Here is a 21583-nt window from a genome sequence, read left to right on the forward strand (position 1 = left end):
GCCCACTGTTACTAACACCCACATATCTCCTGACACTCACATTTTAATGTCCTTCCCTGCTTGTTTGTGAGTAGACATGGGCATGATCAGTATTACGAACGGAAAAAACCCACGAACAGCCCATTCGTCTGTTCGTGAACAAGCCATTCGTGAGGCCCCATTCCAAACGAAGTGGTCATTGCAAGCCTCGTTCATTGCCTTCATCACACGTTCGTCAAGCCAGACAGTCTGGCGCCTTTCAATCAATTCCCCTGGCAACGGAGGCAGGGACTGAACGCTGTCTAAACTCCTTCTGGCTTTAACCCTTCAAAGTACTTCCAGCAGAGAGTCCTGTTTTTGCCACTGTGAAGAGAAAATGACTGCAAAGGGGGAGATCCATGCATCATGCCTTTCCCAGGGTGCAATCTCTCTGAAACTTGGGGGAGTCTTTGGAGGACAATGAGGACTATGTCCCCTGCAAATTTGGTGGGTATTGGACATTGGGAAGGTCAGTTTGTGGGGTGTTTAAAGGGCCCTGCCCCTTGTACGTGGCAGGAAAGGGCCCTTTAAACTATCAGCTGGCAGGTGGCAGGGGGGAATCCCCTGTGCCACCTGCCAGCTGATAGTTTAAAGGGATCTTTAAAGGGCCATGAACAACGAACAACAAACATGTTTGTGAACAGGGGCATGTTCATTACTGTTCGTTGTTCTTTGTTTGTGGATGGCAACGAACAACGAACAGCTTGTTCGGGTTTTTTTTCCATTTGTGCCCATGTCTATTTGTGAGTGCTTTGTCACCCATGATCCCAGCTGCCAGTGCCGGAGGTGAAGGGAATGTGGGTGGTGCACACAGCAGAGATGCTTCTGGTGGCAATGATAGTGGCAATCCCAGCTGTACCCACTGCCCGGCACCATCAGGGAAAGGGCATGCAGGCAATGTAGAGAGTTGTAAGCACAGGCAGTGGGAGAGCTTGCAAGCAGGCAGGAGAAGGACACACAGGGGCACACAGGTCAGTAAGCAAGAAGAGGGCCAAGTACTGGGAATGGGTGAGAGGCTGCACAGGGCCCCCCAAATTTGGAACCAGCCCTGATGGGATGTCATTTTCTTCCATGTCATGAAAAGCTTCAGCAGCTGATGAGACAAGACTATGCAAGGACTGAATTATTCAGGAGGGCTTTTTTACACAGGTAATACAGGGTTGCACCTACCTGTGTTGATCATTGAGTGTTCTTCTGTGCAGGCACACATGGGAACTGTGCATGCAGGGGCCAGCTGCGGACATATCAAAGCTCCAAAAGGTGCGAGATGCTCACCTGGCCTTTTCGCGTGCTTTTTGAATATAAAAGGCAGGGCGAGTGGATTCCTCCCTCAGTTCACTAAGCCACTGGTGAAGGATAAATTAGTATATTAAAGACCACACAGCATGGAGAGGAGGTAGGGATGAGTGCCTGCATAGAAGAACACTAGATGAACAACAGTTACAGGTAGGTGCAAACCTGTTTTCATTGTAATGTCTTCTGTGCAGTCCCACATGGGAGATTAGTGAGCTAACTTATCCAGGAGATAGGCGTGTTGCTGTTCATTGAAAAAGACTCTTCAGAACTGCTTTGCCAACTGCAGCATCCCTTCTGGAGTATACATCAATTGCATAATGCTTAATAAAGGTGGAGGGTTTTGATCAGGTGGCTGCCTTGCGTAAGTCCATGAGTGGAATGCCCAAGCTAAAAACTGACGAGGTAGATTGGGCCCTTGTAGAATGCACCCTGATGTTCAAAGGGCAAGGTTGTTTGGATTGCTTATAACACTCTTTAATGAGCCACACCAACCATTTGGAGATGGTCTGAGAAGTGACTTTCTGTCCTTTTTTAGATCTCCTGAAGACGACAAACAGGTCAGAGTCCTTTCTGAAGGCAATAGTCCTGTCCAGGTAAAAAAAGAGTGCACGTTTGACATCCAACATGTGCAGGAGTCTGTCAACCTTTTTAGAAGGTGAAAGAAAAAACACTGGTAGAGTGTCTTGGTTGAGGCAGAAAGGAGAGACTACTTTGGGTAGGAAGTGGAGGCTGGGACAAACCTCTTTGTCTGCAAATATTCTGAGGAAAGGTGGATCGTACCTCATGGCTTGCAGTTCACTCACTCTCCTAGCTGATGTTATGGCCACTAAGAAGGCCGTATCGGCTGTCAGGAATTTGAGAGGACAGGTAGCTAGAGGCTCGAAAGGCTTATGCATAAGAGCTGCTAAAACTAATGAGCATCTGACGAGGAGAGCTGTAGTTCTTGAAAGCTTATGCTACAATAAAGTTCGTGGTTAGTCTTAAAGGTGCTAATGGACTCTTTACTATTTTGCTAAAACTAAAGATAGACTCCACTGAGAAGTGGGTTTGGACACTAGAGGATAAACATTAGCCAATCCTTTAAGGAATGATTTGCATTCCGGTTGGGAGAAGAGGGACCTATCCTTCACCCCCTCGTGACAGGCCAAGATGGCCACCAGGTGGACCTTCACAGAGAAATTAGAGAGTCCTTGGTTCTTTAACAGGAGCAGATGGTCTAAGACAGATGGTAAGGATGTCAAAGATGGGGCTAAGCCCTGTTCCAAAGTCCAAAGGGAGAAACATTTCCACTTGCCAGAGTATGACTTCTGGGTTGAAGGTTTTCTGCCTGTGAAAGTATGTTTGTGACTGGGGAAGATAATTCTACTTCAGAGGGGACACAAGCCAAGCTGTCAGCTTTAGTATGTCTAAATCGTGGTGAAGAACAATGTTGTCCTGAAGAAGGCTTGGTGACAGTAGAAACTGGTGCATCCTTCCCTGTGACATTCTGGACAGGGTGGAGAACCAAGCCTGTCTTGGCCAGTAAGGGCCATTACAATTGCTGATGCCCTCTCCCTCATCATTTTGCTACATGTTAAGGTCATGAGAGGGACAGGAGGAAAAGCATAGAGTAGATTGACTGATCAGGATATCTGAAAGGCATCTCCTAGTGACGACTTTTCCTTGCCTGCTCAAGAGCAGTATTGGGGGCACTTCTTGTTGAGTGAAGTAGCAAAGAGGTCTATGCTGGGAAACCGACACTGTAGGAACAAGGGTTGAAGGAAGTCCATGTGAATGGACCATTTGTAATTGAGGTCCCTGGACCGACTGAAAGCATCTGCCAGAGTGTTGTCTTCCCCTCAGCCAAAGTTGAGGACTGCTTTTTCTTTTGTGGTTTCGGAGTTAGGTGCTTTTCAATATGCCTTGACTTCAGCTTGGCTTTCTTCAATGGTGGCTCAGATGAAGACCAAGATGGGCCAGAATCTTTAGTAACTGACTGCTTCATATTGTCAGTGCTTGGAGCCAAAATTGGAGGTACCAAGGAGGCCCCTTCTGGGCACTGCAGTCCTTTATTAGCGGCCTTCGAAACCCTGAAGTCAGATACACCTTTGGGGGCTGACTCCCATAATGCTGCCTTAGGCATGAATTGTTTACACATGCCACAGCGCACTGTACTGTGTGCATCTCCTAGGCACATAAGGCATTTCTCATGCCCATTGGATTGGGCCATCTTGGATTCACACTTGAGGCACTTCTTGAAGAGCATCTTCAAAGTAATCTTTTTCTTCTTGCTTTGTTTTCTTCTTGCTCGGATTTGAGGAGGAACTTGAAGCACCTCCTTCTTCAGCGGCAGCTAAACAAGAACTTAGATAGGGATGGTAATGATGATGATGACGATAACAACAACAACATCATTCGATTTATATACCACCCTTCAGGACAACTTAATGCCCACCCAGAGCGGTTTACAAATTATGTTACTATTATCCCCACAACAAAACACCCTGTGAAGTGAGTGGGGCTGAGAGAGCTCCAGAGAACTGTGACTAGCCCAAGGTCACCCAGCTGGCTTCAAGTGGAGGAGTGCAGAATCAAACCCGGCTCTCCAGATTAGTGTCCCGCGCTCTTAACCACTACACCAAACTGGCTCTCAAACTGGATCAGCTCGCCCTGCCTTTTATAGCAGCATCCACTCAAAAAGTACACAAAAAGGTGGGGGCAGCATCTCACACCTTTTGGAGGTTTGATATGTCCACGGCCTGTGCTGTTCCCATGTGGGACTGGCACAGAAGACATGGAGATGAAGAAGGCTGTATTATAAGGAAATGGAGCAGAGAGAGGCTAGTAAATGGACAGGAACTGTGGACTATACCGCTGTGTAGCTACTCAATGGTTATTGCATCATTTAATATGTCACGTTAAATTGCTCATGATATGTTTCAGCGTCATCTTCAGATCTGTATCAGCTTACGCTTGTATGCAAATTTCTGCAATTCCATACCCGATTGCAGTGTTTTTTGGATGCTTGCTTGTATTGACCTATACTCTCTAATCTATCTTGAGTTTCTAACAGTGATCAGGAATTGTGCCCATCAGTTTGCAATCAATAAATAACTACTATACAAAGAGAGTGATTAAGGTAATGACACCAGTGGCCTTGATGAATAAAGAACTCAAGTTTTTTGGTCTTTTCTGTGAGTGCTTGCCATTGATATGAAATCAGAAATTTTTACACACAAATACCAGATTTAGTATATGACTATGGGAATATCAGATACGTACATGCTAATACATAGTTTTGTATCAGTATTATAGTGAGCATTGTCTGAGTTAAAGGATAATTCAATGTGTCTTTTATGCTTATGATAATGATATATTGATTGTAAAAGATTCTCATGTCAGCAAGAGAAAACTCTGAGTTACAATTAATGGCCAAGTCATAATTTCTTGAGATGCTAAATATTGAGTTCATTTAGAAAGCAAGAGGCTTTTATTTTAAGAAATTTTTAAATAAACAAGATCCCATTGGAGATTTCCAGTTTTAGATCTTCTTCCATTGCTGAGACTGTCTGGTGATACTCGTCCTATGCTCTAATTTGAATCTATGCCAAGACTATATTCTAGAACAGGAATAGCATTTGGGGTGAGTGACAGTGGATTTTCAACTATACCCTCATGAATTTCTACAAACAGAGGAATATAGGTAACAAAATCCAAGAAAGACAAGACATCTTCATCTGTACGGTTGAACTTCTTCAGTGCCTGAACAAGAAATGAAAACATAAAGAAAAAAGAAAAAAGTTAACTAGGTCTCATGAAAAGCTCTTAATTCGGTATGTGCGAAGCCTGTAGTGTTGATGGCATATGGCTTTGGCCATATATGAATCGATCCAACTTAAGACACTTCTACCCCCAAACAAAGATGCCAGACACAAGACATGCGTTAAGCTAAGGTTTATTGTTAATAGGGGATCTACATAACTTATTAAACATGATCCTTATAGCTCAGAATAACCTACCTAAGATTGCCAAATTCCACTCAGAGCCTGGAGATCTCCCACAATTACAACTGATCTCCAGACTACAAAGAACAGTTTCTCTGGAGAAAATTCTGAAAGGGAAACAACCTAAGAAACCCAAAATACACTACCAGGTGCGTGATATCAAACTCTGTAATTAAAGTGCAAGTGCTCCATCATATATAACACAATATACACTATAAATTACAAAACTTCATATAAAAACTTGTTCACTTGAACTTTTTTGGATACCCATAAACGACTGGAGACTTGTACTGGACTTAGTACTTTATGGTCAATGGTTTGGATAATCAACTCTGAGGATATATGAAGTTTTGTAATTTACAGTGTATATTGTGATATATATGACAGAGCACTTGCACTTTAATTGCAGAGTTTGATAGCACACACCTGGTAGTGTATTTTGGGTTTCTTAGGGTGTTTCCCTTTTTGAAGTTGCTGTTTTTGAAACCCCTCCCATTTCATTTGTTTTCTCTGGAGAAAATGGCAACTTTGGAGGATGGGCTTTATGATGTTATAGCCTGCTGAGCTCCTTTCGTTTCTCCAGCTCTGCCCTTTCCAGGCTCCATCCCTAAATCTCTAAGAATTTTCCAATCTGGAGTTGGCAGTGCTATATCTAACAGGCTCCTGGCTTAGTTTTCACCCTCTAGAGTCAGGCATCTTCCTTTTACAGAAAGGAGGAGGGGCAAAAATGGTCCCTGTACCATCTTAGAGATGGGACCAAGAGGGAAACCAAATGAGATGCCCAGGCATGTGTCAGGTCCTGCAAGGTTCCCTGGGTAGTGTAGTCTTACAAAGATCAGCTGCTTGATGTGATTCTCCACTGGGGGAAGAACAATGGGAGGGATTTTTTCTGTTTCAAAAAGCCTTGACTCGAGTTTTCCTCTGGGAGCTTGGGGTGGGGTGGGGGGAATGGGATGTCCCAGGGCAGCTTTTTGCAACAGGTCGCAATTTATCAGAGTATTCTGCAAGAGGCAAGGGTTCTTCAGAGGATTTGGAAGGCCAAAGGAACTCAACATACACAAGCAAGATATTCTGAAAGGACAAACAAGACTTTGAGAAAAATAAGCAGTCCACAATGCAACAGTCACTTAACACAGGGGAAATAAAAATAGCACTCCCTTACATCCTGCTGAGGGGCTCCATACAAGAACCAGCACACCGCTGAGCAGCTCCAGTGCAGGCTCCTGAGGGCTCTTATATACTGGGCAATCTGTTCGGTCATGCAGGCCTAGGGCTACTGTCTACACCTGGCACTCCTATGTTAGAAGAAGGGACTGGCAATGTCTCTTGCTCAGGACTTTAGGACTGCCAGCAGAGAAGGAAGGAAGGCAACAACCATAGAGTCAGTTAGATAGATAGGCTGCTATCAGTCTCCTTCCTGCCAGGGGAACTTCCTTCCCTTCTCTCCCCCTCCTCTCTCTCTTCTTCCCTGCATGCACCAGGAGAGGCAGCATGGTGACTCTGCCTGAGAGAGATGGCCTACTTTCAATCTAAATCCGTCCTAGCTAGTTAGATCAGTTACTTGTTCGTTCTCTCCACTAAACGTATGCAAATATATTTTTAGATAAATAAACAGTTATTGGTTCTCTAACATGGATGAGAGCTTTCCGTGTGCAGTTTGTTTAGTTAATATGTCTTAACTAAAATCCAATACTTCCATAGCTACCTTAGTCATTTATTGGAAGGTTACAGGAAGATGTAATCCTGCAACTACTTGCAGCTATGGATCTCTAGTGCTGATATGCTTGAAGCCAGACTAGAATCACCTGACAGCAACATTCCCTACTCCTCCTCAGGGGTTCTTCTGTAATGGCACTTCAGTCAGTAGGTTGATTTCAATGGGGCTAAACTATATAACTAAATGTGGTGGATCGTGGCATCTATGTTAAAAGGACATGACAGAAGACAGAGAGAAAGAGCACTGTTAATCACAACACTTAGGGTTAGGAAGCCCAAACAGGCCTTCAATTCTTTTTACTTCTCAATGATCTATAAAAAATCCTCATTTAACAATGTTTCTGTTGAAATAAAGGTGTTGTGTGTTGTATTAGGGCCTGTCTTTTGGCAAAAACCATTTGCTGGCACAAAGACAATGGAAATCTTACAGTTTATAGGCCTCCTGATGGTATGGTTCCAAATTATATCATGTTCTGTGAATTAAACAACTTCCAAATTTATCTCATCACATGCTGCAAACACATTCTGACACAAATTAAAGTTGAGTGGTACTACTATGAAAGCAAAACTTTATTAACCGATAACCCTAGAAACTAAGGATGAAAACCTTTTGTTAAACTCACACAGATGGTTGAATATGTATCTGGATATTTGTAACTTAAGAAAAATTATATACAAAATAAAACAGACTACATATGCAATGTAGAGACCAGCATATGAAAAAATGTTCTGGAATAAACTGGTTTTTATCCTATTATGATATAAGTATTTTACTCAAAGGGTTCAACACACTAGAGCTTTCAGGTTTGCTGCTATGGTGGGAGGCCTTCTGCTGACAGTCCTTGTTCACTATCACTGAAAAATGAGACACATTGGTATTCTGTGTGCCACAACAACACTTCCAGAGAAAACCTGGATCTGATGTTGGGTAGCTCTAGGAATTGCCAGAAATCCAGCGATTCCTAGAGCTACCTAAAGCCACTTCAAGGTTTCCCTTGGAAGTAATATCGTGACACATGACACCATGCTCCCCCCCCCATGTTTCCACCCGCAAAGCTCCCACTGGTTGCCAGGCTTGATTTAGCAAATTTTACAATACACAGTACCATCACATGAATTATCTTCGTACTCTCATACGTAGTTCTAATTATTGGAAAATATTATTATTATTTTGGTCATTTCCATTTGGACACTTGTGAGCCAGGCTGTGCCCACAGTTCTTCAGCTGCTTTTATGAGAGATTCTAAGAATGCCTTTTTTGTCTCCACTGTGGTTAGTGCAGTATGTAATGCAGAGAACTTTCTCCTAAGGGAGTGACTTGTCCAGTGCTAGAAAAAGATGGTGTGTTATTTCCATGGTTCTGGAATTTCCCTTTTGAAATTATGCCTTGGAAGAGATCGGAGGCAGCCTCAGGTTGGAGTATGTTTCACAAGATTCTACAACCAAATACATGCAGGGTCTCTTTGTGGTGTGTGGCCATATAGAAATGGAAAGAAGACATGATCTGGCTAATAATCTCCCCTTACTGAAGAAACAAAAATAATACAGACTACTTAAAGGAAACCTACATTTTCATGAAGGGCTGCTTCACCTGGAGAAACAGCTCAGATTCAAGGTCCACCCCAGTTCAGGAGCCTACCCATAATAAATTAGCCTTTCTGATGGAATGGGTAAAAAACCCGTTCGTTCAAAATAAAATGCTACAATGTTTGGACCATGTAACTTTTTCCCTTAATGTTTTCATTCTTAATCACCTCCTCATGAACTATGAACTGTTCAGTGCTTTAAAGCCCAACGGGAATGACAATTGCAGTGCAGGAAAATGCTACCAGGAAGAGATCCACAACCACTTTTAGTGTATGTCTGGATGAGATTGTTTGTGTATACACAAGGAAATAGACACATTTTGCAGCCTGGCAACATTTTGCTTTAGTTTTTAATGGTAGATAGATATTTGTAACAATTCCATATGACAGTGATTCCTAACTGGGGAACCCTTGGGTTCTGTGAGAAACTCCAATAATAAATAAATTAAAATATGGTTCACAGCAGTTTCTCATTTATACACCACCATGAATGGAGCAGACCTAACTCAACCAGCAAGGCTTTGTGCATCCGACGTGGACACCCCAGCCATCAAGTCAGGCACAGCAACTAAGGATCTCATCTCTCTTTGTATGATACAATGGATGAGGGAAATTGTGCAACTTGTTTGGCCCAGTCAAACTGCAGACATGCTGTATGTCACAGAGTGCCTGGCTTCAGGTGAAAATTCAGAGATGTATATAGCTCATAAAAAGCTCCTCACCACCACTGCTGAGAAAGTGACTTACAACTAGAGATGGGCATGAACCGGAAAAAAACCCAAACCATGTGGTTTGTGGTTCGTCAAATTTCACAAACCACGAACCACAAACTTTCAAAAACCTGCCCCTGGTTCACGAACGAGTTCGTTTGGTTTGTGAAACGTCACATCCGGGTCAGAAAACCATCACTTCCAGGTCAGCAGAAGGTCTGCAGGAAGTCCATCCCCTGTTGCCTAGGAAACTGATTGATTGGCACCAGGCTGCCTGCAGTGATGAACCAAAAAATGAACCAAATGAACCAGCCTAAAAGTTCATGGTGCTTCATCAGAAATGGGATCTGATGAACTGTGGAACCACGAACTGGCCTGGTCCGTGCTTAATTTTGGTTCATATTTTGGTTTGTGCCCATCTCTACTTATAACTACGGAACCTATGACTATGATGAGGACAACTTTAAGTGGCTGCTTTATGCCAGGCTCAATTCACATACAAAAGTAATGTTAGGACCATTGGAGCCCACAAACCTCATGGAGGAAACTTTTAGATAGAGTCAGAAAGGTAGCAGACCTTTTCTGGGAGTCTGGTGCCCTTAAGGCACCAATAGCAAGCTCTCACCAAAACTAAGAATCCAGGTGTTCCAAGCCCATTCAGATGGTTACGTATGCCAGTACAGGAACAATGGAGGTAATCAATCTGCTCAGCCTCATGAAGGATTGGTGGGGGTGGGGGTGGGGGTGGGGGTGGGGGAGATTGGAAGGACTAATGCAATGGTCCCGGTTCCGGCCCTACATGCCCTCATCAACATGATCATGAACCAGTTCCAAAATACAACCCAGGGATTCTGAACCAAAATCAGCTCTCAGCTCTGAGGCAGGCACAAAATTCCTCAGAACACCCCATCCTCACTCAACCCAGCCACCTGCATGGGGCGAATATCATGCAGTGATATGGGCCCAGCTTAGAGATACTGGAGCAGACATGACCCAGTATGATAAGTAGTACATGTCTGTGCTTGCTACTAGAGATGGGCATGAACCAAAATACGACCCAAAACCCCCCATGAAACAGGCTGGTTTGGGGTTCCCGAACCAGGGTTTGTGGAAGCTCCTTTTCTGGAACTTCCACAAACTTTATACTGGTTCGTTGGGTCGTATTTACAGGGGCAGTTTAATTGGCCATTTCCCCAGGGAAATGGCCATTTAAACTGCCCCTTTAAGGGACTTGCAAGGGCAGGTCCCTTTAAACAATCAGTTGGCAAGCGGCAGGGGGGATCCCCTGCGTGTCCATTTGAGGGGCGGCAAGGCTGTTTTTGGCCTCCTCTGTCCCTCTGCAGGCCTACGTCAACAAGCCACCTTTAAGAGAACCCTACAAGGCTTCAATTCAAGCCCTAGCATTTTCCACACTCATGTAGTTGAGATGGGGGATTGACTAAAACCCTAGTCGAGAGCCCATGTGCTTTCCTATGTAGATGATGTGTTGATTCATTCCGACATGGAAGAAAAGACATGTGAAGTAACTAGAGAAGTCCTCAGTCTAATTAGGGACACAGGATTCAAAGTCAGTAGGGAAAAGGCACAGCTAGTTAAGAAGTAAAATATCTTGGCCTTGCATTAGGAACCCATGGCAGAACCCCTGACTCCCAGAGAGTTGAAGTCATTTCAAAATTACATGCTCTCATGGACGTTCCATCATTAGCAACCCTATTAAGCACCTTTAACTTTTCCCAGGACTTCATTGAGTCCTTTGCAGACAAAGCCCATCCACTTTATGCCCCATTACAGAAAAATGCCCCTTGGCATTAGGGAGCAGAACAGCAATGTGCCTTTGCTGAGCTAAATGCAGCCTTGCTAGTACCCCAGCTCTAGCACTCCTTGACATGTTCACATCTTTCTTTATACAGCTAGCTACCTCAGACCAAAGCATAGGAGCTATGCTCACCTAGTAGCAATCAGGTTCCCAGAAAATCGTAGTCTACACTTCCAGAAACTTAAGCCCTGTGGAAACAAAATTAAATCCCTGCAAAAAGGTCCACCTAGCCCTGATCTGGAGTCTCATTCACTTGGAATTCATTATTGGAAGTGCCAAGGTACTAGTTCAGATCTTGCATACTCCCCCAAAGTACATCCTTTCAGGCAGAATTCAGAAGGGGCAAGTTTCCAATGCACGCAAAGTACTATGGACCCTAGCCCTTGTTAATCATGGAGTAGATTTCAAAAGAGAACAGGCAAAGTCTCCTATCCCCTGTGGTTGCATAGTCATGAGAGAGCAGCATGAATTCCCCCTTCTCCCAGTGCAACACTTCCAGTGGCCTACAGTATGAGAAGCTACAGGACTTTGTGCTGGTTCTGCAACAGTTCCTCCTTTCATACCGCTGGCATCCTCAAAACAGGTTACAAGGCAATCCCCATGATTGACTCCTACATCCTTAAAGACACCACTCGCCCTCATTCCAGTCAGGCTGCAGAGGTAGAAGCACTCTGGGTCATCCTAGAATTCGAGCCACTTGACTGCCTCCTTGCCATTTACACGGATTCAGATGGGACTGCAAAAGCAGCCACCGTTTTCTGTATGGCTAGCCAATGACCACAAAACCTCAGACTGAAAACCAATATTTTACATGGATAAATGGCTCTGTATAGCCCCCCTAATTCAGGACAGAACTGCCTCCAGCTGGGTTGCCCATGTTAAAGGACACCAGAAAATTTTCACAGATGTTTGCATTTGGAATAATCGGGCGGATTATCTGCCTGGCTTATTTTGAGATTTCTCTAAGGGAATATCCCTGTAAACATAGGCGGAGAATCCCAATTACCCCTCTCACTTGTCTCCAACTAATTAGGAGACTGCCCATTTGGGTAACAGTTCCTCCATGGAAAAAAGTTTGGAAAATACTGCCTTATACAGAAGCTATCAGGTACTAAATAAAGTCTAACTTATTCAGTTATGTTGTATTGTCGAAGGCTTTCACGGCTGGAGAACGATGGAACGATGGTTGTGGGTTTTCCGGGCTGTATTGCCGTGGTCTTGGCATGCCAAGACCACGGCAATACAGCCCGGAAAACCCACAACAACCATTGTTCAGTTATGTGTTAGTAAATCTAATGTGGGTACAGATCCTGGGTGGAACAGCAATTCTCCATCCCAGATAGGTAAAGACATTAGAAAAGACTGAGGCTGTTTACAACAGCTAGCAGAAATATCCATACATGCCTCTGAATTATCCACAAGGGTAGATTCTGATGCTTTCAACTACTGCATTGTCGCCAACTATCATCCATCATTTAGCATGCAAAACGAGAACTGTAATGAAGGAAACTAGTCTGGTAAAGTCATTATGATAAAAGAAAACCTCAAAGAAAGCTTAAAATGATTAGACTGCTTGTTCATTACAGATCAAGTTATTTTCCACAGTTGCTTCCCAGTATGGAGAATTTGGTCACTAGTGCCTTTAAAGATCCAAAAAGGGTGCAAGAGGCCTCTTAACTATTAGTCTGCCCTGTGTGCTTGGCACCAAATTCAGACGATTTGGAGAAGTTTCATTCAAACGGTCTGATTTTTTCTCTTCTACTTTGTATACCTTTCCGTATGAAAGCTGTCTATTTTTAGGAGTTGGCTCGTGACGTTCAACCCAGTGGTTTTGACTTTCATAGTTGTTGTTTTTCCTTTTCTTAAATCAAAAAGCAGGAGGCTTGGCTGATGGGAGGTATATTAAAGCTTTCCTTTTCTGCATTCAAAGTGGTGATTTTGTAAGTGTCTGGAAATCCTCTACACATTTCATCAAACCAAAACAGATCATTTAGCCTGGGACATTTGCTTCTTCTTGACCTTGTTATTCCAGTTACATGTCCCACTGACTTCAATTTGGGCTTCTCAAGAAGTGAGAATTGTAACTTTATGCCACTATCCTACTGAGTGCCTTCAGTTGCAACAGGAGAAGCAGTGGCTGCTGCTGCCTCAGACTACATCCAGAGTCTGGTAAATGGTTCAGAGCTGCCCAACTCCACTCTTCTTGCCAAACAAGGTCTTTCAAACTGGAAAAAGGTTGTTCTTATGAATCATATTGGTGCAGTGGATAGAATATTAAGATTCAAATTGTAGCTAACCCTCCTTAGTCCATAATCGCTACTAAAAAGTTTAATACCAAGTAGTGATCAAGCTTTCAAACTCCTCAGAACTCTTCATCGGGCTGGTTGTTAATTGAGGACATCTCAGCATGTTGTAGCAATAAAAATGCTTTAGAGATTGTTAGGGAAAGGGTTGCATACTCATACCTTTTACTGTCTGTTAACTTGCCTACAGCAGCGTCTGGACACTTTCAGAGACAGATGTTTATTGGTCTGATCAAACATGGCACTATAGAAAGCTTGACTCGGAAAGGCTAAAGTCAAAGATAGGATATTCATCTCAATAACCTTGTGTTTAATTTGATATTTTGGTGTGAAACTAAAAAAGCATCCCAATCTCTTTACAAAGTTGTACAAATGCATGGTTTTCAAGGAGAGTAGGTGAAAGAGAGCATCAGAGAAAATGCAGCTAGAGATTTTGGAGTAGTGCCATCTAGGCATGAAAAGGGAAATAGAATTTTAATGAGTTTAACTTACAAAATTAATAGCCTCCGGTGAAAATCCACCAGCTGCCAGTTCAAGTGCCAGGCTGTGAATGCTTACTGATCTTTGAGATCTTCTTTTTGTTCTCCTTTCCTTTTCTCCTTTGTCTTCCTGGAGAAGATGCCAGAGCTCTTTGGCTTTCTCAATACGAACACTTAGGGCTTCAAAATCCAATTTGTTGATCAGTTTCTTAAGCACTGGGCTACAGTGAGTAAATACATGATTATTTAAACATCTTCTCCCTTTTATGAATTATCCTTTTTTGTTTTCATGAAAATGTGCTCTGCCCACACATGTTCCATTTTGGTTCCCTATCCAGTATATCCAAAAAAAAAAAAATCAGCTGTCCCTTATGGGTTTTTTTGTTGCTAAATAATTGTTCAAGACAAATGTGTTGACAGACAACCCCCCCTCCCCCCGCATTACAAATAGGAACATTTGAACAATCATAATTCAATTCAATCTACACTCCATGCCTTAAAACTAGTATATCTGATCTATTACCCATCATTAGTTGCTAAGCTTTTCATGAAAACAAACCCTACGAACTGATTTTAACACCTCAAAAAGGTAGTCACTTTAAAAATCTGTCTTAACATTTCTAGCCATAGCTTAATTTGAACTGTAGATATCTTTGAATGATAAAACTTTTTACCCAAGAATTTAAAGCTGTAAGCAACACAACATAGGGTTTAACTGAAATATAATACTGAAATCTCAATTATTGGTTTTCTTCTCCCTGAACTTTTTTGTATTGGTTTAATAGAATAGGCTTAATTATGTGTGAATCCTACACTTCCCCCATGGACTTGAAAGCATCCTTAAGTGGAGTTATCTCACTTTATGCTAACACATCTCCTGTGACTGATTTCCTGTGCATTTTCCACATTATAAACTAGCCTTAAGAACATAAGAACATAAGCAAAGCCATGTTGGATCAGGCCAGTGGCCCATCCAGTCCAACATTCTGTCACACACAGTGGCTAGAAATCCAGTGCCATCTAAAGGACTGTCAGTGAGGCCAGGACACCAGAAGCCCTTCCACTGCCTTCCTTCCAGCACCAAGACAACAGAGCACCACCTCCCCACAAAGAGAATACCATCTATCTCCTGTGGCTAATAGCCACTGATGGACCTCTGCTCCTGGACCTTCTACATAATGCTAGTTACTAATACTGATCATTTCTCTAGACCAGTTGTCTCATTCCAGAATGTTGTTGAGATGAGCATTTTTATATGAAAATTTTCATTTGCTTTCATTTTATCTAGTCTTTGTTGTCATTTCCACTGATAGTTGTCCTCTCTGCCAGATATAGATTTGCGGAGAGGTTCCTGTGACATGGGGATACAGTATAACCAATGGTTGACTTATTGGGATGATTTCTAGAGTGGATGGAATTTTTCCACATCTTCTAAAGTACCTGTCCCATAATTCAATCCTTACTCAACCTAGTTGATCTAAGTTTTTGCTCCAACCTTACTATGTTTCCATTGTGGCTGCAGAGAAATTCTGCTTCCTCTTTCCTTGCATTGATATCCACTATCTGGCTAAACTTTCACCTCAGTACCAAAACTTTGTATAGCCACTATGTAACCACAAATGACCACCTAAATGGTACTACCTTTAGCTATCATATATGCTGGCACTTATAAAACAGTAGTTATTGTGCCTTCTGAATGGAAATCTTCCTCATCTGCAGCTGCTAATATCGGTAGGTTGCTTTAGAGGTGGTGTGCCATGCATGTTGCACAGTTAGTGGTACCACTTTCTAGAAGATTCTGCAACAGCTATCCTGCACAAGAGCTGCTGTCTATATCTAGATCTCCAGAATGACCTCAAAGATGCACAAATGCATACGTTTATCAAATAACTATTTTGTTTTGTGGAATGGAACTTTTTTTGTGCCCTCTTGTTTTGGAAGAAGCTTTCACCCATGAGACTACTCTTCAAGAGTTTAGTGACATTAAGAGAAATGCTTTCTAGATTTCAGGAATGCAGCCTCAGGCTCTGTGCTGGCAAATTAATGCCTTTATTCCTTAACATTTCAAGCAGTGAGTATTAGGTTTTGTTCCACAAAGCCTTATGAAAATAGTCAAAAAGGAATTGACGGTATGCCACATAAATGGCACATACTGCTGGACTAATTGTTGGCATTCTCAGAGCAATGGGAAACTTTCCAGTTAGGACATAGTTTGAAGCATTATGATGCCATCCTGACGTATTATTGGAAGGAAGTCAATTCCGTACAAAGCAGCTTAGGAAGAAATGGTATAAAAGAAAAAAGAAAGATACAGAGTATCCCGAGACCAGTAAGTGAGCACAAAGAAAACGTATAATTGTATTAACTAATTGCAACAGTTACACTATTTTTGCTTGTTGTCAGTGTCTGTAATCTATACCTCATGGTATTGCTTATTGAATGTCCTGGCTGTTGATCATATTAACTTTCATTATGTAATCTGCCTTGAGTTCCAGTGAGAAAGGTGGACTATAAATAACAACAATTTTGCAGGTCAAGTTGCTACTAGGGGTGTGCAGCCCAAAAAGATTCAGGTTTCCCACTTCAGATTTACCCGAAGTGGGGGAAGAAATCAGAAAGACCATAATTCCTAAGTGGCAGGCCACTTCGGAATTATGGTATTTTACTTGCTTCAGTATGCTCCATAAATATTCGGAGCATACCCAAGTGAGAGGGATTAAACCTGAAAACCATGATGTCATGAGATGAGGTAGCATGATCATTTGACTCCTCCACTTGCTTGGAAAGAATTTAACATGCAAATGTTATAGAATTACAACCAGGGGACCTGCAAGGATTTGCAGAGAGCATCTCATTTCACCCACCCCAATATTTTCTCTTTCCCTTACCTGAAAGTCTCCATAGCCTCTCCTCCTTTCCTGCTTCCTTCTATCCATCCCATCTACTAGCCATCCTACCCGTTATCTGCTCCTCTATCTTCAGCTTTCTCTCCTTTCCTTCCCTTGGTAGACTTTACCTGGGAAAAACTGTTGTGGAGTGCCAGCCACTAGGCTACACTTACTTGCACAGGGCACCTCATTTCCCCCTGTATTACCTCCTCCATTATTTCTTCTTTGCCTCCTCGTGGCAACCCCCAAGCCACCCTAGCCTTTTTCTTGCTTTCATCTTTCCTTCCCACCCATCCACCAGCCTACTTTTGATCTATCCCCCCCCCCATCTTCAGCTATATTTATTATTTTTTAAACTTCGTTTATACCCCCAGCATTCTTCACAATGGGGACTCAAAGTCGCTCACATCATTCTTCTCTCCTCCATTTTATCCTCACAACAAACCTGTGATGTAAGTTAGGCTGAGTGGGTATGATTGGCCTAAGGTCACCCGACAAGCTTTTGTGGCAGAGTAGGGGTTCACACTTGGGTCTCCCAGATTCTGGTCTGAAATTCTAACCACTACACCATGCTGACTTTCAAGGGGTAGCTTCTGCTGAACAATAGCAAGCAGCTAGGCTTGGATGAATCATGCAAATCATGTGGCAGCAAGTTGCCCTGCGGTTACTGGCAGGCCTGGCTCTTATGAGTCCTATTTCAAACACCCAAGGAGCCTTGGAAAGGGCCCTGCCTTTCTTAAAGGTACAGGTGTTGCTCCTATAATTTAGAGGGATTAACTTTATAATGCATTTTTTTTATTTCAGATATTTCTGAAAACCTAGAGCTTTTTTGAAGTTTGAAAAAAGATCTGTCTAGTCAATTGGTTCCTGTCTGTAGATTTAAATTTACACAGATTTAGCTGTGATTGTTGCTGTTGTTGTTATGATGATGGTGGTGGTGGTGGTGGTGGTGGTGGTGCCTTTCTCACTGAGATCCAAGGAGGATTACAACAGTGCAAGTGAAAATACAATACAGTTGACAGCTAGGACATTCACAGAGCAAAATACCATAATCAACAATAGTTAGGTCACTCAGGGAAACAGACACAATAGGGAAAGGTAGTAGAAAATATTTAAATAAGCATAAAGCTGACCCAGTTATTCTGAAATAAAGAATAACTAAGAATAACTAATTCCCATGGCATGTTTAGCAGCGTGTAGGCACAGATCTACATCAGCAGACAGTACCCAATATAGTATAGCATTTAGTCCCCATCCTTACCAAATCATTCTGATATGGTTCTGTAAGCCAGGAAGAAAATCTGTCTGAATAATTCAAGTTTGCATAGTTTGTGGAAAGCCACTAGTGGGGGCTTTTCTGACCAACTCAGGCAGGCCCTATATTAGAGGATTAGACAAATTCATAGAGGATAGGTCTATCAACGGATAATAGCCATGATAGCTAAATGGAACATTGTTTTTTGGTGTCATGTTATTTTGAATGCTAATTGCTGGGGGCAAATTACAAAGGAGGCTTGCTTCTAGATTAGAACTTGTTTGTACGCTTTGAAACATCCAGATTAGCCATTGCGGGAAACAGTGTTGGAACCAGATGCTGGATGAAATGGGCTAGATAGATCTTTAGTCTGATCCAGCAAGACTCTCATATTCTCAGAGAGATCCATGTGGCTGATTTCCCCCACCTATAACTCAGATTGAATATCAGTCTGGTTTCCTATGTCTGAAGTCTAAGTATGATCCAAAATACAGTCCTTGTTATGTCCTAATTCTAGCTTTCAGGTCCCCCAAACAGCCTTCACACCATGCTCAACTCAAAAGTGTACATTTGCAGGTATACCTGCCAAAGAACCAAAAATGGTTGATAAGTGCTTGCAGTTGTTTATAGAGGATGCTTTCAAATGTGTATAGAGTTTTAAGTTAAGCATGGGGATGTTTGCTGATCGCTGGTAAATCTCATGACAAGTCTCTTAGGAAGGAAGAAAACTACTTTTGCGAATGCAAACTATTTCTCCCAATATTTTGCTTGTTTGATATGGACTTGTTACAGTTACTAAGTAAAAAGAAGCTATTATGACTATTATGTTTTTTCAGCCGCTTCCAGGGTTTCACAAAGTTACAGGAATGGCTAACCCATTTTTAAAAAATGTAATATAAATGCTATGACTGATACAGCATGTGTTAAACTCAAGTTTCTTAAAGGAAGGAGAATGAATTATTTCAGAACTTAATTCATCCCCTTTGCAATTGCCTCATTTACTGGAAAGGAACAACAAATCCCTTTCTATTCTAGCACACGGACAGTGTATTGGTAAATATTTTGGGAATTTTGCCTGTAGTGTTTGCATAGTAAGACAAAAAAAGCCTGTCATGTTAGGAAGCTAATAACATGGTTTAGTCATATTGTTTTTGCTCTCTGAGCTCTGAGTTCATGCCAGTAAGAACCACTGGGGTCACCCTGTTCCTTTATAGCTGTCCTGAACATATATATTCTGTGGGGTTACATTTCGCAGGAATCAGAAAAGCCCTGTTAGGCTTTCGTTTCCTCGCCAGCACTGCCTAGAATGGCTGCCAGAAGTGTATGTGGAACAGGAAATTGGACCATAATCAGGGTTGCTGCTATTAAACACTTGTCTCATCTTCAAATCTAATTTATTTCATATAGAGCCATTCTTTCATATACTATGCATTTGTTTATCAGCTTGATTTTTATCTGTGCAGCACACAGTCCCTTCAACCTTTCTCATGCAAGCATGTTTATACCTGTGGGCAAGGCCTAACGACACTGAAAGGCCTGCATTCATGCAAAGAGAATTTAGCAATTCAGGGTTGCCAAAGTAAGCAGCAAAGGCATTCCCTCTGCTGCCTTAAAAAAAAACCCTTCTGAGGTAACAGGCTAACTTCCTTGGAGATCAAAATGTCTCTTTAAAATATTCAGTACTACAGATAAAAACAAATTTTGAAACAAATTTTGACCTCCCGCAGGTATATGGTTTCGTTTTGGGATCACTAATACACCACAGCATAGCTGCAGTTGGACACTGGAGTTTCTCAGTCTTCTTCATGGCTATTAAAGAAGTCAGAGTTTGTAGAGTTTGCAATATCAGGATCTATGTCACCAATGTTCCTCTTAAATATTACAACTGATATGAGATAATGAAGAAAATATCACTGTGTTTCTTGACTATCTGATTCTCCTTAACTGCTAGCATTTTGATAATGAATGAAATATCTGTCAATAAAGAGGAAAACAAATGTGATGTTGCAAAACCTGTGGATTAATTGTACTAGCTTGTAAAAAGGGAATAGCTCTCATGCTGGGCCTCAGATCATAGAGTCAGGTGAGGTTGCATGGATTAAAATTCAACTCCCTGACTGTTATTAGAGAGACACTTGCATTTCTTTCATTATTAATTACAGTAATTTAAAAAATGGACTGTTTTGTAATAATAGTAATTAATATGAAAATGAAACAAATTCCCTACCTAATAGCTTATAACACCCCTTCCCTATGATTTTCTTTCATTTTGTTTGATTAACTTTTGTTTCTCCCTGACCTGACTTGTCTCCTCTCTCTTCATTGTGTTTTCCAAATAAGGGCATAAAGCTGTCTTGCTTAGGGGGATGGCCGGGGTGGTGGTGGTGGTGGGGGAAACCTTCTGGGTCTTCTTGATTGATTGCAGACTGCAGCCACTAAGATTACTTATATGTGTGAGGTAGTCCAATCCTGAACCACGTGGGGTAGGACTTTGAATCAGATAAGAGTTGGTTTCACATTCTGGAGAGTGCCTGTAAGGAATCAGCTTAGAGAGAGGTTGCAAGTTTTCTTATGCCAAATTACAGTATTATATTATTACTTTCTTAGTTTCTTAGCTTTCTTTTTGAATATAGTTTGTTCTGTTTTGTGTGTGCTGTGCGTGTTGTCTTCCTTTTGAAGCATTTTACTGTTTTTACTTTAGATTTGCTCTGCCCTCTCTTTTCCCCTTTATTTGCCTGGACTTCTATCTTGCTTTCTCCTGCCACTTCTGGCTGTTTAGAGGCCAATTTTTTATTTAATCCCTTCTCCATCTTATTTGCTTAATTAGTTCTTTTTCAATGTGTGACTGGCTTTGTTGCCTGAGTGTGCCTGAGCATATAATGAACCCATTTGATTTTAATTGTGTCCCCCATCCAACTGAAGCTGCTGTGGTTCTTTGGGAATTACAATTGATTTGTGAACATCATGACTGGGAAGGGGTCTTCTGACTCTGGTAGGAAAAATGTGCAGCATAGTGGGGGCTGATTTGGGAGATGAAGAGACAATTTTGAAAAAAAGCTGCAGCAGCCAACAGTAGCAGCAGTCTACCTGGCACTGGAAACCGCCCCCCCCCCCAAAGATTTTGTTCTTCAAGCTAAGTGTCTGCATTGCCAACTCCTCAAGCTGCTTTATGTGTTACCGTTTCCTATCAATTTCCCCATAGACTTTAATGTTAAAGATGGGCACATTTCATAGCCTCAAAAAGGGGTGCCCTTTATTCTATATTCCTGATATTTGGCAGTGGAGATGTCCTAGAGGAGTACTGCAATCCCCCTGAGTTTTGTCCAGTTCAGAGAGAAAACCAGGAAGATACAGATGCAAGAAAGGGGCAGTGTACTTCCATTGAAACCAATGGGAAATAATAATGACCTAAAATTATGAAAACAAAAGAACAATAACAAAAAAATCAATAACAAAGCAAAACCATACAAAACAACCTCACAATAAAACAGTCCCTTTGGTAATTAATAATTAAAATGAAAGAAACAAAACAA

At 42.0% G+C, this 21583-nt stretch overlaps 1 protein-coding gene across 7 annotated transcripts in view; it reads right to left on the reverse strand.

The window, feature by feature from the left end:
* Positions 1–4487: 4487 nt before the first annotated feature.
* Positions 4488–21583, reverse strand: part of LOC129326929 (uncharacterized) — a 228339-nt gene continuing 211243 nt past the window's right edge. For 5 of the 7 annotated variants that reach the window (XM_054975299.1, XM_054975290.1, XM_054975282.1 and 2 more), the window contains 2 exons: positions 13921–14128; positions 4488–5055 (listed from right to left, as the gene is read on the reverse strand). In XM_054975299.1, the coding sequence (XP_054831274.1) occupies positions 4885–5055; positions 13921–14128 (379 nt within the window). In that variant the 3' untranslated portion in view covers positions 4488–4884. The remainder of the gene's footprint in view (positions 5056–13920; positions 14129–21583) is intronic. The other 2 variants (XM_054975276.1, XM_054975308.1) reach the window with 2 other exon arrangements.

This window comes from Eublepharis macularius, chromosome 1, assembly GCF_028583425.1.
Source record: "Eublepharis macularius isolate TG4126 chromosome 1, MPM_Emac_v1.0, whole genome shotgun sequence".
NCBI classification, from domain to species: Eukaryota; Metazoa; Chordata; class Lepidosauria; order Squamata; family Eublepharidae; genus Eublepharis; species Eublepharis macularius.